The sequence below is a fragment of the Mus musculus genome, chromosome 16, assembly GCF_000001635.26.
Source record: "Mus musculus strain C57BL/6J chromosome 16, GRCm38.p6 C57BL/6J".
In the NCBI taxonomy this organism is placed as follows: Eukaryota; Metazoa; Chordata; class Mammalia; order Rodentia; family Muridae; genus Mus; species Mus musculus.
The window spans coordinates 92,600,517-92,615,389 of NC_000082.6; the positions used below are offsets into that span (position 1 = coordinate 92,600,517).

Here is a 14,873-nt window from a genome sequence, read left to right on the forward strand (position 1 = left end):
CCGAAGCCCCAGGCAGTGATGTCCTAGGCTACCTCCTTCTAAACCCCTCTGCACTCTGATACCTGATACTCTCTGCAGTCATCCAGAAGACTAGGTAAGGCCAGTCACCGTCTCCCACCACCCAGTGGGAGACGGGCCAGAAGCTTTCCAGAGTGGTTTGTGGCAGGAGGGTGACGAGAGTCACATAGAATCAAGACTATAATGCTAGTAACAGTTTGGACAGGGAGGAAAGAATTAGTCTTAGAAATTTCTCAATCACCTCCAAAACCCACCTCCTCTATTTACATAAACAAACATGTACAATGGGACTGGCTTCAGGTTGGACACATATATTTTCCACTTAATGTCTACAAATTCCATTTTTTTCCTTTTTTAGAGGTGTGTCCGTCCATGTATATGTGTGCACATGTGTGCATGTGTGTAGGTGTTTTGTCTGTTGTGTGTGTGTGTGTTTGCATGTGTGTGGACTAAAGGACAACCTTGGTTGTTGCTTTTTAGGTTTCTTCTACTTCTTGTTTTGTTTGAGACAGAGTCTCTCACTAACCTGGAACTTGCCAAATATACTGGGCCCCAGGGACCTGCCCATTTCTGTTTCTCCTGTGCTGGGCTTACAAGCACACAGAATCACATGGGCTTCTGATGCAGACTCTAGGAGCTGAGCTCAGGCCCTCCTGTCAGGAGACTGAGATCTCTTTAGCCCTTCTTGTGTTTTAAAGAAGAATTATAATGCACCTCCAAACCCCCTCATAGCTAAAGAACTTTCTGACCCCTGAGGTGCCTGGCCTTCCTCCCCAGGCCCTTGGCCTCAGCAGCCAGGGCTTATTGGAAGTTCTTCTGGGAAGGACTCAGCCTCGAACTTGAAGTGCTTCGTGGAAAAATCTACACGCTGTGTGACAATGCTCCTGGCACCCATCTCAGAATAGACAGACGAAATTGATCTGACAGGGCATAGGTGCTTGTCAAATTGTTTATTTGCCATTCACATGGGTTTGAATATTGGAGTTACAGAAAAGACCATAGTACAAAGGAAAGAAAACATCAGTAGCTTAGGGCTGCCCTGCCCTGGCTCTGCATGGCCCCCAGGAGAGGGGTCTGCCTCAGCGACTGTGTGCAGTGAGCAGGTGCAGTGCCGTGAGTACCTGCTGGCCTGGGCTACTGAGAATCGTTCTGGGACATTCTCTCTTATCTATGTGCTTTAAGACCTGAGCCTGACAGTGCCCCTTAGGAGGTGTTCTTAATGTTAGTACCAGGAAGGAAAAGGCCCGGGCACTGATTTTGGGATTCCTCACGACCACATCTAACACTTGCCACATGTGTGGGCAGTAGCTGGAGGCTGGAGAACTGCATTTTCTGAGGTGTGTTTTTTTTTTTTTTTTTTACCCCCAATACATGTGTTTTACTGCTATTTCAATTTGGAAGTTTGTTTTTTTGTTTTTTGTTTTCCATTGATCTTTTTCCATCCAGAGTAACAGAAATACCCAACAGTTCATTTGAAGATTGATTTTTTTTTTTGCACATTCATTTCTCCTAGAACATAAGGTGAACTTAAAAAAAACCCATTGGAACCATGCTTGTTTATTATGTTTATAAAAGTGAGTAAGAAGTAGCTTGGTTTTTTTAAAATCTAAAATAAACAAGTTAAGAGAAGCATTTTTCTTCTACAATATTTAGCGAACATAAGAAAAAGTCCTTAGAAACACACACAAAATGTGAAAAAAGTTATTACAGGCATTAACAATATTTTATAATGAAGCATGAAATCTATTTACATACATAAATACAATTGAGTTTGTGGATACAACTCTTCTGAGGAAAAAAAAGAAAAAACAGACAAATGATCAGCTTTGGCTATACCGACCTGGCTGAAAGAGGGAAGGCATTTCCGACCAACAGCCAAACCCACCAAATAAAGGTGTACTGTAGAGTAAACAAAACAGTACTTTGTTCAAATAAGGAAAAAATATATTCTGAGATTGCTGTCAAACTATTTATTTTCATGTATGAAAGACCCTCAACATCTCATGCCTTCTCCTACAAAGAAAATGAGAAGAACCAAAAAAACCAAAACAAAACAAAACCCATCAAAACCAAAAAATCCCTAAGACCGAATGTCCCTGGGGGAAAGTTATTTCAAGAAAGAAATTTGCAGTCCTCAGTTGAGGCCTTTCGAGAGAAACGTATGAAAGAAAAGAGGCAGAAGGAGAGACACCCCTTCCGGTCCCAGCGTGCGTTTGTCTGCGCAGGACGTTTGGGCAGCAGCACAGCTGCTCAGCCAACGGGTTGTGATCCTCAAGAGTTTTTGCTGCAGTATCTGGACAGAAAGCAGACCCAAAATGGCTGGCAACGCCTCTGTTCTGTTGGGGAAAAAAACCCGTGAGCAAGAGAATGGCTGACTCACCCTGTTCTTTAATAAACGGAGAAGAACTGGACTTTCTGTGTTCTGGACACTTGGTATGGGGGAGAGGATGTGTGTGTGTGTGCCTTATGTGTGTGTGTGTGTGTGTGTGTGTGTGTGTTTGCAGGAGGGAAAAGAAAAGTGAGAAGGGCTATTGGGAGGATATAGACGGCGAGAAAACCAGAAGGAATGGAAAGTGTGTTAAAATTATAAATAGGGGCTTGAATAAGCAGTAAGAATGGCTTATCCCATTTTTCTTTCTCTGGACCAGTATTCCCAACAGCTCCATTATCTCAGAATTGGCTTATGGGTCTTCCTTGAAGACAGCGAATGAGGAGACCGCTGGAAGCACCCGAAGGCAATGAACACAATTTCTCAGGTAGAGAAATACCTGCCCCGTGGAATCTATCTCCAAGACTACATGTGCCTGATGGATTTTTTTTTCTCTGAGACTAAATACTGCCTATGTTGATAAAAGTTTAGGAAGCACTAAATGGCTCTAACACAGTGACAAGCCTTCTTGATGCATGGTGCCCAGGGCGAAAATTCAATGTGTGAGATTATCTGCTCCTCTGAGGGCTAGCGTATCTTTAGATATCAAAATTAATATGAAAAAATAGAAATCTCTTTCCTTCGTCCTTCCCTACCGTTTTCTCAGGCCAGATACGGCAGCCTATGGTAAGAGGAACATCTAATGTTGGAGAAACAAACTCCTTTTGAGAAATTAAATTTTTTTTTATTTTTCTGACAACACAGCTGTCAAAGTGTTCTGTGGAATAACTGAGTGGAGACCGGATGGAGGAGGAAGGTATGGCTGATATGAAGATCTATTCTGAGTTTCTCTGAATCCTGCTAGCGCTCTTCTCCAGACAAGAGCAACCTGGTATCACAGGTTACCAAAGTGCTGCTGCTCTATGTAAGACAAAGAATCAACATATAGATATAGATATAGATAACTCAAAAAACAAGCTGTATTTTTTTTAAATAAGTCCAGCCGTTTTTGCTGCCTGCAGCCAAAGATCTAATCTGAATGCTTAAATTTATAAAATAATATTAATAATAATAAAAAAATCAAACACTGTGCTGAAGTCCTGCTTTCAAACGCTCTTCGGAGTTGACCTGACATCACTTCAACTAATTTAAGAGGTACATTAAAAAACAAAACAACAAAAGAAAAATCCAAACAACCAGATCATTTTGAGCACATGTATGTCAGAACCAGCGGTTAGGCTTCATACGTTGTAGAACAACTGGATTTTGACCAAGTCCTCCACTGTAACAACAGTACCATTACATTTACAGTGACACGATGCACATCTGAACCGTAGCCATGGCGGACTGCAGAGACCAGGATCTATCACACTGATGCACCCCAAAGGTCAGGGGCTCGGCCTGGTGGGAGAAGATGCTGGTGAAGGGGCAGCTTCTGAGGAGCATCCTGCACAGGTGGGCGTGGCATCTGCCTCCCATGACTGATTCCACTAAGACTGGGAGAAGGAAACCGGCTCCTTCAGACTTTTGGGGTACACTCTCTTAAAACTCAGCCTTTAGGCCTCAAAGACACCTGGTCTTAACTCTTCTATTTGGATCTTTGGGGTACAGCCTCAAGTTTTGGTTTTCATCAATGAACGGGTACTATTAATGGAAGGCAATTTAAAAATCACATTCAGTGGTTTGGGTCTATGTAAATACTATGTAAGTAAACCCCTGACCAACAGCTTACTTGGTTGAGCTCTGTGATAAAGCATGCCAGAATGAGGAGGCCTTGGGGCAAGTATATCTCCAGGCCAAAATGAAATCCTCTTCAGAGCAAATCCTTGGCACCTCTCTGAACCCTTTCAGGACAGAGTTTGCCTCTCTTTTTGAAGGGAAGGAGCCAGGTATGAGACTATTTGTTGAGCCTAGCAGAAAATTTTGTACTTCTGACCTTGGAGTGACCCTCAGTGTCTACAATCCAATTAAAAACATTGCTGCGTTACCTACCAACTTGTTTGAATAACATAAAGGGAGTTTAATGTAAACAATATTTCTAGTTAACCAAGCGATCTCTTTTTTTTCCAGACATCTTCAACGCAATAATATTTAACTTTGGCTATTATAAAGAAAAATGTAGTACTTGATATCTTTCTTAATATAAGTACATTTAAATAATTAAAAAAGTATCAACACATATGTAAATGTTCAAACATCAAGATACATAAATATCTAGGGATTTCTTTGTGGAAATACAGTAGTTAAAAAATGACCCAAAGCTGTAGCTGTCTCTTTAAAAATAAAAACAAAAACCAAACACAAATAAAACCCCCAGCTACATGAAAGTCTAAAAGTTAAATAAACCTTACAGAGAAGGGAATTTTATTTCTTTGAGTTGGTCAAAGGAAGAAAAAAAAGCAAGCTCAAATCTATACACACTTAAAAATAAATGACCACCCAGATGCAAACAGGCATTTTTGCAATCGATAAGGTGCGGAAAAGAAAACTCCGAAATAAGAAATAGATGCCAAACAGGATGGGCTGCGTCTTCCCCACCCCGAACCGAAAACATTCCACACTCTTTGGAATAAACAACGTGGTTAAAAAGTGAAGTCAAGGGTATAAAATCTTTCTTTTATTCACAGCATTGCTAAATCAGAAGCATTCACAGTTTCCCTCCGGGATTCTTCCTGGTGGCCTCCAAGGGCCCTCCTGGCGGGGTCTGTGCATGGACGGCAGGCCCAGTCCCTCGATGGCGATGGCGCTCAGCTCAGTAGGGCCGCCACACGGCCTCCTCCAGGCGCGCGGGGGGCATGTTGGTGGGCGAGTTGCTATGGCTGCCCTCGGTCTCCACCACGTCGCTCTGGCTGGGGAGGCTGGGGTTGAGCAGCGCGGCGCCGGTGGATGCGTTGGTGCAGGGCGGCAGGATGCGCGGGGGCGATCTCTCTCCGCCCACCATGGAGAACTGGTAGGAACCGGCCGAGGCGCCGTAGTATAGATGGTAGGAGGGCGAGCCGGTCTGGAAGGGCCCGGCCTGCGCCTGTGATGAGCCGGGGTAGGGCGGCGGCAGGTAGGTGTGGTAGCGAGAGGCCGAGCTCATGGCTGACATGCCGATGCCGATGCCCGACGTGACGGGCGGCGAGTAGGTGAAGGCGCCTGGGTAGTGCATGCGCGGGTCGGAGATGGACGGCAGAGTAGGGAACTGGCGTGGGTCGCCGAAGGCGGTCAGGTCCGGAGCCGCTGTGGGCGGGCAGAGGAAGAGAAGGCATGAGTGTGTGGTCAGGGAGGCACAGGCTTCCTAGACTGCCAGAGTGCTGCGGCTCAGGACACACAGGATTGCCCAGGGTGCCCCTGCCCACGGTGGGTGGGTGGGTGGGGCACAGCGAGTGCTCCTGCCCACGGAGGGGGGATCACGGAGAGTGCCTCTGACACAAAGAGTGCTCCCTCTCCAACACACTGGACTTGCCCAGAGAGTGTCCCTGCCCATGGAGAGGGACCACAGAGAGTGCCCTTGCCCCGGGGGCGGGGGGGGGGGCACAGCGAGTGCTCCTGCCCTATGACAAAGGACTAATCAGAGTGCTTCTGCCCATGGAGGGAGCGACCCAGAGAGTGCTCCCACCCCAACACACTGACTGCCAAAAGTGCCCCATCCATGGAGGGGGAAACCGGAAGTGCTCCCACCTAGGACACAGGATTGCCCAGACTGGCCCTGCTCATGGGGGGGGGGGGCATAGAGAATACCCCTGCCCCAAATACTGGACTACCCAGAGTACCCCTGCCCATGGAGGGGGGGGCCACAGAGAGTGACCCTGCCCACGGGGAGGGGAGCACGGCAAGTGCACCTGCCCTAAGACACAGGACTACCCAGAGTGCTCCTGCCCACGGAGTGGGGGCACAGCATGTGATCCTGCCCTAACACACAGGACTACCCAGAGTGCTTCTGCCCGGGGGGGGGGGACCACGGAGAGTGCCTCTGCCCATGTAGGGGGCTACACAGAGAGTGCTCCCCCCACAACACACTGCCCCTGCCTGTGGAAGGGGGGACCGCAAAATTGCTCCCACCCAGGACACAGGACTGCTCAGAGTGTCCCAGACCACCAAGACTGTTTCCAACCAGGTCACACAAGATTGCACAGAATGACTATGGGTGGGGGATGGGGGTGGCACAGGGAGTGCTCCTACTCAGGACACAGAAGAGTGCCCAGACTGGCCCTGACCATGGAGGAGGGAGCACGGAGAGTGCACCCACCCAACAGACTGGACTGCCCACAGCTCCCTGCCCAGGGAGGAGGGAACCACTGAGAATATTCCTGCCTGAGATGTACACTTACCTAGAAGTCAACAGGACAGATAACTACCCAAGATACTGTCACTTAAGAAGATGAGATTCTATGCAGAGGGCTGCTGCCAGGGAATGGTGGGTGGCGGGGACTATCTAGCAAGAAGTGGGCTTCCCCCAGCATGTTTGACATGACAGATGTCAAACAGTGTGACACAGAGCAATGGCAGATGCATTGCAGGGAGTGGTGGGCGGCATATGGTATGTATCCTGACACGCCGTAGCATATGTACCATATAGGTACCTGTCACACACACTGTAGTGTAAAGTTTCCAATACACATAAATGTTAGATCCCAGGTTGGCAAACTGTAGCTCATTGGCTAAGTCTGGCTGGGGAGAAGTTTTATGTGTTCTAGGAATTAAGAATGAATTTTACCTTTTCAAATGGTTGTAAGACTAAAAATAAAAACACACAAAAATTGTATTTCTACTCTGTTGCGACATAGCTTCAACCTATAGCACAAGTTGGCACCTGTGTGCACTTTCATGGGCGCTAAGTAGCTCCTATTGCTGTTGAGTGACCAGGACAACAGAGTGTCCAAAGCTTAACAACTTCTCTTTGGTCCTTTACTGGGGGAGAAAAAAAAGCCTATCCTCTAATGAAAGCATCAATACTGACTGGTATATTGCTAATATAATCAGTACATTGGCATAACAATATTAATATAACAATATACAATGGCATAACATTAAAATAACTGAGGTCATGCATCCACTGATATGTTGATAGTAGAATATTATATGTTAAGTATGTTATAATAACAATATTATGTCATTGCACTTAGTAGTCAGGTTGGATAATAGAAAACTGTCATTTTTGTAGACTCTGATCCCTTGAAAGTTGGCTAATTTCCTATTATTAGGTGCAGTGCGTGTTGTGGTAGGGACGACGTGAATGTCGGTGATTGACACATCACTTGCCTCTGTCTCTGCCTTCTGACTTGTTCCCATCTATAGTAACCTTAGACATTTGACTTCATGTCTCGTCTTTATCTAAGACCTGAGTCACTGTTTTCTTCTTAAAGGTAATTTTACTTGTGATTATGCTTGTGTGGTTATGAGCCTGTGTGTGTGCAGTGCCCCCAGAGGCTAGAAGTGGGTGCCAACATCCCCCAGAGCAGTGCATGCTCTAAACCACTGAGTCATGGCTCCAGCTGCTGTGTCACTCACTAGCTTCTAACACAAATGGATAGCAAAACTTGTTTTGTCCAGAAATGACAGACTTTCTTTACAAGATTCATTTTGAATTTACAGTTCTACAGACTGCCCTTGCTTCACCGGCTCCCTCTGCACTTGGCACGTGTGCATGCTGCCTTTGAGGCAGACCAGGGGACAGGAGGGACAGGAGGGTTCCCTTGCCAAAAGTGCCACTGCTGGCATCTTTGGGCTGTATTATGTCTAGCGGGTGTTTGGAGACTGATAACTGTTTGGTGGCATCTTCCTTCTTTACCCACAAGATGCCTCTAGTGGCCTCCCTGCCGACCCCCTGCCCGCTACTTTGACATCCAAAAGAATCTCCAGACATTGCGAAATAACTGAGAATGGTTAGGAAGGGATGCACATCCGCCCACCAGCTGCCACAGTGAGTTAGGACGGTGTTTCGGGTAGCTTGTGTCTGTCAGTCAGAGGAGGGCAGGCTGCGACTATACTGTTCGCACCAGCACGGCTCAGCAGCAGCAACAACACAGGGCAGAGGCACGAACTAAGTGTTCAAAATGTTAAATTCTCAAATTCAGGTACAGAGTTGAGCCTGCTAGAGAGAAACTTGAGGGGATCGAAAAGCTTCCTTTGAAAGGAAAGCTACCCGGGTGGATTAATCTTTTTTTTTTTTTGGAAGGCATGGGCTGTGATCAACTTCTTTCTGTTCCAAGCCTATTATTTCAGCACGGAGAGCTCGGGCTTGTGTTCTTGTTTCTCCCTCTCCCCCTCCACCCCCTCTCAATAATCTTTTATTGCTCTAACACGATTTTACAAAAGGAACTCTTGTGTACATTTGGGCTGAATGTGAGAGAAATAGACTCCTCATCAGAGAGGTAATTAGAGTTTATAAGCACAGCCCAAGTCTGCAGCAAATCCCTCTACTAATGAGGAAACCAGGAGTCTGACTTTCAAACAAACACTCCTGTTAATCTTTTCAAAGCAAGTCAGACATGTGGGCAGGCAAAGGCTGTAAACCAACAGTGGCTCTGGTAGGCTGCCCTGGTAGGCTGCCCTCTAGCCTCTCCTCCAGCCAGCAGGCCACACCTCATTCCTCAGGGTTCATCTCTGCGCCCTCACCGGGGACCTCTATGAGCAAACTCTGTGTCACTTGTTTTGCTTACAGAGAGCCATGACATGCTTGAGAGTTAACAGGAAGCTCTACTCCATTTTTTTTTTCCAGTTAGATTTATACAGTCTAGGGAGAAGCCGAGGCAGGAGGGAGAGCATTAGGCACACACACAATCGGCCTGTTGTCATCTGATGCAATACACTGGACACAAACAAGTGACTCTGCCCATTATCCCTCTTGCTTCATTTGTCCTGAGACAAAAAAGGTGAATCCACTGGAAAAAAATGAAGGAGAGGTCACCACGTTTCAGAGCCGTGTCTGAACATGCTCTGCCAGTCTGTCCCAGTTCTTACATGGTAATGTGGTAATGGTACCACGTTACCGGAATCCCGAGTGAGTCCGTGATTTGTCATGGGCATAAGCGCAGGAGTAATGTTACAGTCTCAGCTGCTGGGGGCAGAGTATGTGGAAGATCTGAGATAGTGTGGCGTCTTTCTACGAGAGGTCAGGTTCTCTCTCCCTCCTCCCCTTCTCCTTCCATCCCTCCCTGTCTCGCTTTGTATACGCTCTGTAATAAAAAAGACATGGGCCTTTTAGATATGTTCAAATTCAAGTGCTCTATTCGAATACGTGTTCTCATTTACAGCTATTTTATTTTTAGTTAGGTGCTCGCGCGCATGTGTGTGTGTGTGTGTGTGTGTGTGTGTGTGTGTGTGTGTGTGTGTGCTTGCAGACACTGGAGGAAGGAGAGAGATGCCCTCGAGTTGGAGTTATGGGCAGCTGTGAGCGGGCTAATGTGGGGGGCCTGGGAAGAGCAACAAAGGTTCCTAACCACTGAGCTACCTCACCAGCTCCCCGTGTTTTCATTTTTAAATCCTGTCTAACCTCTTTCCTTACACATCAGCAGTCACACAGAATTTATACATCACCCAACTACGGCTCCTCTATTCTTTTGGCTAGTCCGGTGCACGCCGCCCCCACCCACTCAATTCAGGTGACAACTGCCCCCTCTCCCATTCATGGGGAGACTTTAAAAGTAGGAAGTGTGAGGATTAGAAGGTTCAGCCACTTTCACTGGCAGTGTCTCTCCCTCTATGGTGCTAAGTCTCTACCTTGACAGAGCGCAGAGTCTTGGCTCTAAAGCTTGATGTGGATGAAAGAGGTCCCACCCCAGGCCCCTCCCACTGCCCCCAAAGGATTAAACAACCTGAGCAGATAATGACCGCCTTAAAAGGCTCTCCTGCGTGACTCAGATTAGTATGCGCTGTCTGTCGCCCAGGTTGGCAGCTAGACATTAATTAACCAAAAGAAAAGGAAGAGGGTAAAATAAAGGAAGAAGAGAAATGAGGAGGAAAGATAAACCTTCACGTGGCAGCTCCTTTCAGACAAGGTGTGGAGTCTGTCTGTCTGCAAGGGACAGAGACAGACAGGGCCCGTCTGCTGAGAACGCATGTGTGTGTGCTGAGCAGCTAGGCAGGTCGGGCTGGGGGAGGCTGAAAGCCCAGAACTCGAAGCTGTCACTGGTGGGATTAGAAGGCACATCAGCCACAGAGGGGTCAAGTTCGGCTGACAAGCTGTGGGCCTGACAGCCTCTTCCTTTCAGGGACCCTACCTACCCTCTCTGGCCCAGGTTTATGAGAACACATTACAGGCTTTTGAGGCCTGTGCTCGGGGCTTGGTTTCTAGAGGGAGTTTTGCCAAGTTGAGGCTCACTCTATGCCAGTTGTTTGTCATTCTCTGGTCTTCCCTACTGGGCAGCAGAGGGTCACTTTTGGGTCCTGGCGAACTCTCTCTCTCTCTCTCTCTCTCTCTCTCTCTCTCTCTTCCCCCCTCTCTTTCCTGTACTATTAAATAAATACCTTTCCTTCTAGCTTGTATTGTTGAAGTCCGGATCATATAGCCGTGAATTAGACCTGATACTTACTTTACTTTGTGTGACAGTGGCTGCGGATAGATTGTGGTAGTGAATGTCCCTAGTCCTATGTGTATATGGGTGGCACTCCCTGCACTCAACTAATAAACATACACACACACACACATCCCTGCACTCGACTAATAAACACACACACACACACACACACACACACACACACACACACAAAACCTTAAAGGACATGAAGTTCTGAGGGAGACGGTATGGGGAGTTGAAGGGAGGAAGGGACGTGGATACGGCCAAACGGATCATCCCTGTGTACGCCATCCTCAGAGAGTGTTAAAAGCCACTCTTACATGTGATCACCGGTCAGCCGGAGGAGCTGGCCCCAGGTGCCCGTTTTGGATGGTGACCAAGCTAAAGGACTTATGTAATAAATTTCAATGGGCAAGTCCACACTGGGGACATTTCCAAGGAAAACAGTATTTCAGATGGAGGCTGTGGCCAATGGACAGAATTGTCTCGGGGGGGGGGGGGGGGGAGTCTGAATGTCGACAGGTGCTGCTGGAATCACACTGTGTCCCCGAGGGGACAGGCTTTTACACACAGCCAGCTGAACAAATGCCAGCATTTCTATGTCACCCTCTTAATTCTGGAGACCGTCAGCTGCCAGGGAGGTGCTGGCACTGACGGCCTCCAGTCAGGTGAAAATGGGAGTGAGCTGGCTTTGGCATTTCAGTCCAGCACCAAGGCCTAGTTGAAGCTAGAAGTTCTCAATGCCCCCAGCTGAGACAAGTGACAATGTCCAGCAACATTTTCTGTGGGTTTGTGTTTGTAAGGGGTGAGTGGGAGCATTCTGAGTGTTCATTGATGAGTACCCTCGAGTGCAGACTCATGCGTGTGCGTGTGTGTGTTCCTCAGCAGCCATCTAACTTGGCTTTTTGAGGCAGGGTCTCTCCCAAGCCTGAAGCTTTCTAATTCAACTAGTCTGGATACTCACATGTCTCCATGTCCTAGTGATGGTACTAGCAGCCTGTGCCACTGCACTTTGCCTTAATACCTGGTCCTCATGTTTGCAAGATAAGGGCTTTGCCCACTGAGCTGGTCCCCAGCCTTGGAGATATTTCTGATGGACAGACAGGGCCATTTACTACTGACATCTGGAGGTCAAGGGTCATCTATCTATTGTTTGGCACATAGGCCAGTCCCCTGTTCCCACAACAAAACATGATACAGCCCAAATGTCAGTATGGTTGCTGGGGAAAGGCGGGGTGAATTGAGGGTGATTGTGAGGGAGCAGCTGACCCGCTGGAGGAGTCTTAAGCAATCGTGGCTGTCTGGAAATGTAGTCTTTCACAACATTTAAAGCAGCAGCCCCAACTCCTCTGCCTGCCCCCTCATCTATTCTAATCTGCCTTCAAGAGTCCGAAAGCAAAGCCTGCCCCTCCCCCGGCACACATGGGAGTGCATTCACGGGCCTCTAAAGGACGAAGCTCTCTGAAGTATTTCACAGTTTGCTTCGGCTCCAATTTCAAAGCCCCAAACAGTAAGTTTCTTCTTTTGCCTTCAACAAAGGAATTTTTTTCCCCCAGTACCTCTGATTTCCCTGCCCAGGAGCGAAGGTGAGTGTGCCAAGCCCAAAGGGCTCATAGGTTAAATGACTAATATGTAATGAGCTCGTATTAACAACAATTATGCTAACCATGACACCTGAGCTTTCTACCTGGTTCCTAGCCTCAGTCTGAACAGCTCTTAGCTGGGAATGTTTATCTTGGGGCGTATTTGTGTCCTATTCCAGTATGTACCCCACTGTGCTGTATGCAGGAGCCATAAAAACTGGCCACTTCTGGAAAGAATAGCCTCGGTCTAGAATTCAGTTGGGATGTTAATTTCTTGGCCAAAGGTACAAAAATCTTTAGGCCACTTCCACTTATCAGAATAGTAACCATTGGCCACCAACGTTTCTCACCAGATATGAGCAAACCCCAAATCCCAAAGGGATGGACTAAGGCATTGCTGCCTCCTCATCTGGCATCTCTTAGCATGTTAAGAAAGATCAGTGCTCAGGCACTGGACACGCACAGAGGCAGGAAATTTGGTCTTTGAACCCTTTTCTGGTCCATTAGCCATGTCCCGCCTTTCCTGTGTCTTTCTGTGTCTCCCCGAGTCTCCCGCGGTCCTCCGAATCCTCCCCTCCAGCCCCGCTGCAGGTGTGTTTTCACAGGGCTTACTTGAGAGTCGACTGGAAAGTTCTGCAGAGAGGCTGGTCATGCCGCTGGCACGGCCGGGTGAAATGGGTGTCGCTGGGTGGACAGAGGAAGAGGTGATGGATCCCAGGTACTGGTAGGACTGGTCATAGGACCACGGTGGGGATGGCTGGATCTGCCTGGCATCTGCAGGGAGACAAGGATGTTGGTCATGGATGGGGTGGGGCAGGGGTTTTAAGACGAAAAGTTCTCATCATGATAGCTATTAACCATTATTTAAATGATTATACATGTGTTTACACAGCTTGTTCACTTGTGTCTAATGAGACCACTAGAGCCCAAGTATTTGATGACTCTGTTGTATGAAGGCCCATTAAAGATACTGAAGTACAGTTCATGGATTTAGGGGGAGTTTTATTTGCTAACTCTTCCTTCCATCTATCTATCTATCTATCTATCTATCTATCTATCTATCTATCTACCTATCTATAATATATATAGCATATATATACATTTTTTTTTTCACACTAATACTGTTGGGAATGGACTCTGGTAGTACTGGATCACTCTAAGTGACACATTCAGGATAACACATTCATCCTGGCCAGCAATTACAGTTATCATCACCAGAAACATTGTATCGGCTCAGATGGCCACCTTGTTCAGGAAGCACAAAGGATGTAAGGGGGTCTGGAGCGTGGGGGACCCTGAGGAAATGTCCACGGGCATGTGTATGTTTTCTACTTCAGCAAATGCCATTCCTCAAATGCCATAGAAACAATAGCGAGAGCGATAGTAAAAAGATAACTCTCCCCCGTACACAGAGAGAGAGAGAGAGAGAGAGGGAGAGAGAGAGACTAGAGAGAGAGAGACTAGAGAGAGAGAGACTAGAGAGAGAGAGAGAGATACAGACAGACAGACAGTGCAAACATGGTGAACGACCAAAACACAGGCACACTAATGAGGCTGCTTCACAACAGACCAAACCAGGTAGCATGGACTCTTGGGGCCAGTGGTGTTTTTGAAGGGCAAAACTTTGAGAATGTATTTTATAGATTGTCACCAAGAAAGAGCAGGGACAGAGCCGGGAGTTGAAGCAAATGTCTCTTGTGCACTTGACTTCGGGGCTCAATAAGCCTTGTTCCTTTCTCTCACTCAGTTTGGTTTTAATGTCCGGGAAAATAGAACACAACGATAACCACAAACCCGACAATGTAAGGACCACAGACCTGCTTGTTCCTGGGCCAACATTTTAACTTAGAATCTCCCGGTGAAGAGATCTCCTGACATCCTCCCAATGGTGGAGAGTTTGTCTGAAGGGACGGCACAGACAAGGGAGCTGGCACACACTAAACTCATCAGACAAGTGCTGCGATGCAGGTGGAGCCTTGTGCGGTTTTACAGCCGACTGTTCCTGAGGCCCGGAGGTGTGTAGAAACAACACCGTCCTGCATCCCACATCACTGTAAGGATCTTGCTCCATTGTGTGTGTGCGGGGAGCCCAAAGCTCACACTCTCAGATGTTTTCCACAAGACATGCCAGTGCTTTCAATATACACACTTAGCAAATGGACATATACTATTCAAATATTTTAATCACTTAAAAAGCAAACAAAGGAGGTTCTGTAATTGTCATGAAGGCCCCCGGGGTGTGAATTGCGGTATTGTAATCCATGCCTTGTTGTGTAGACAGCCTAGCACCCCAGCCCTGTGTCTAAAACCACACTAAGCATAAAGTGTGGTGCCAGGGTTCATGCTCTGTCATGTTTTACTGTAGTGAAAAACTCAGGCTAGGCCTTTCTAAACTCGTAATTA

At 47.2% G+C, this 14,873-nt stretch overlaps 1 protein-coding gene across 4 annotated transcripts in view; it reads right to left on the reverse strand.

Moving 5' to 3' along the window:
- Positions 1-949: 949 nt before the first annotated feature.
- The window catches only part of Runx1 (runt related transcription factor 1), a 224,609-nt gene continuing 210,685 nt past the window's right edge, over positions 950-14,873 (reverse strand). For all 4 annotated transcript variants that reach the window (NM_001111022.2, NM_001111021.2, NM_009821.3 and 1 more), the window contains 2 exons: positions 13,083-13,244; positions 950-5,608 (listed from right to left, as the gene is read on the reverse strand). In NM_001111022.2, the coding sequence (NP_001104492.1) occupies positions 5,139-5,608; positions 13,083-13,244 (632 nt within the window). In that variant the 3' untranslated portion in view covers positions 950-5,138. The remainder of the gene's footprint in view (positions 5,609-13,082; positions 13,245-14,873) is intronic.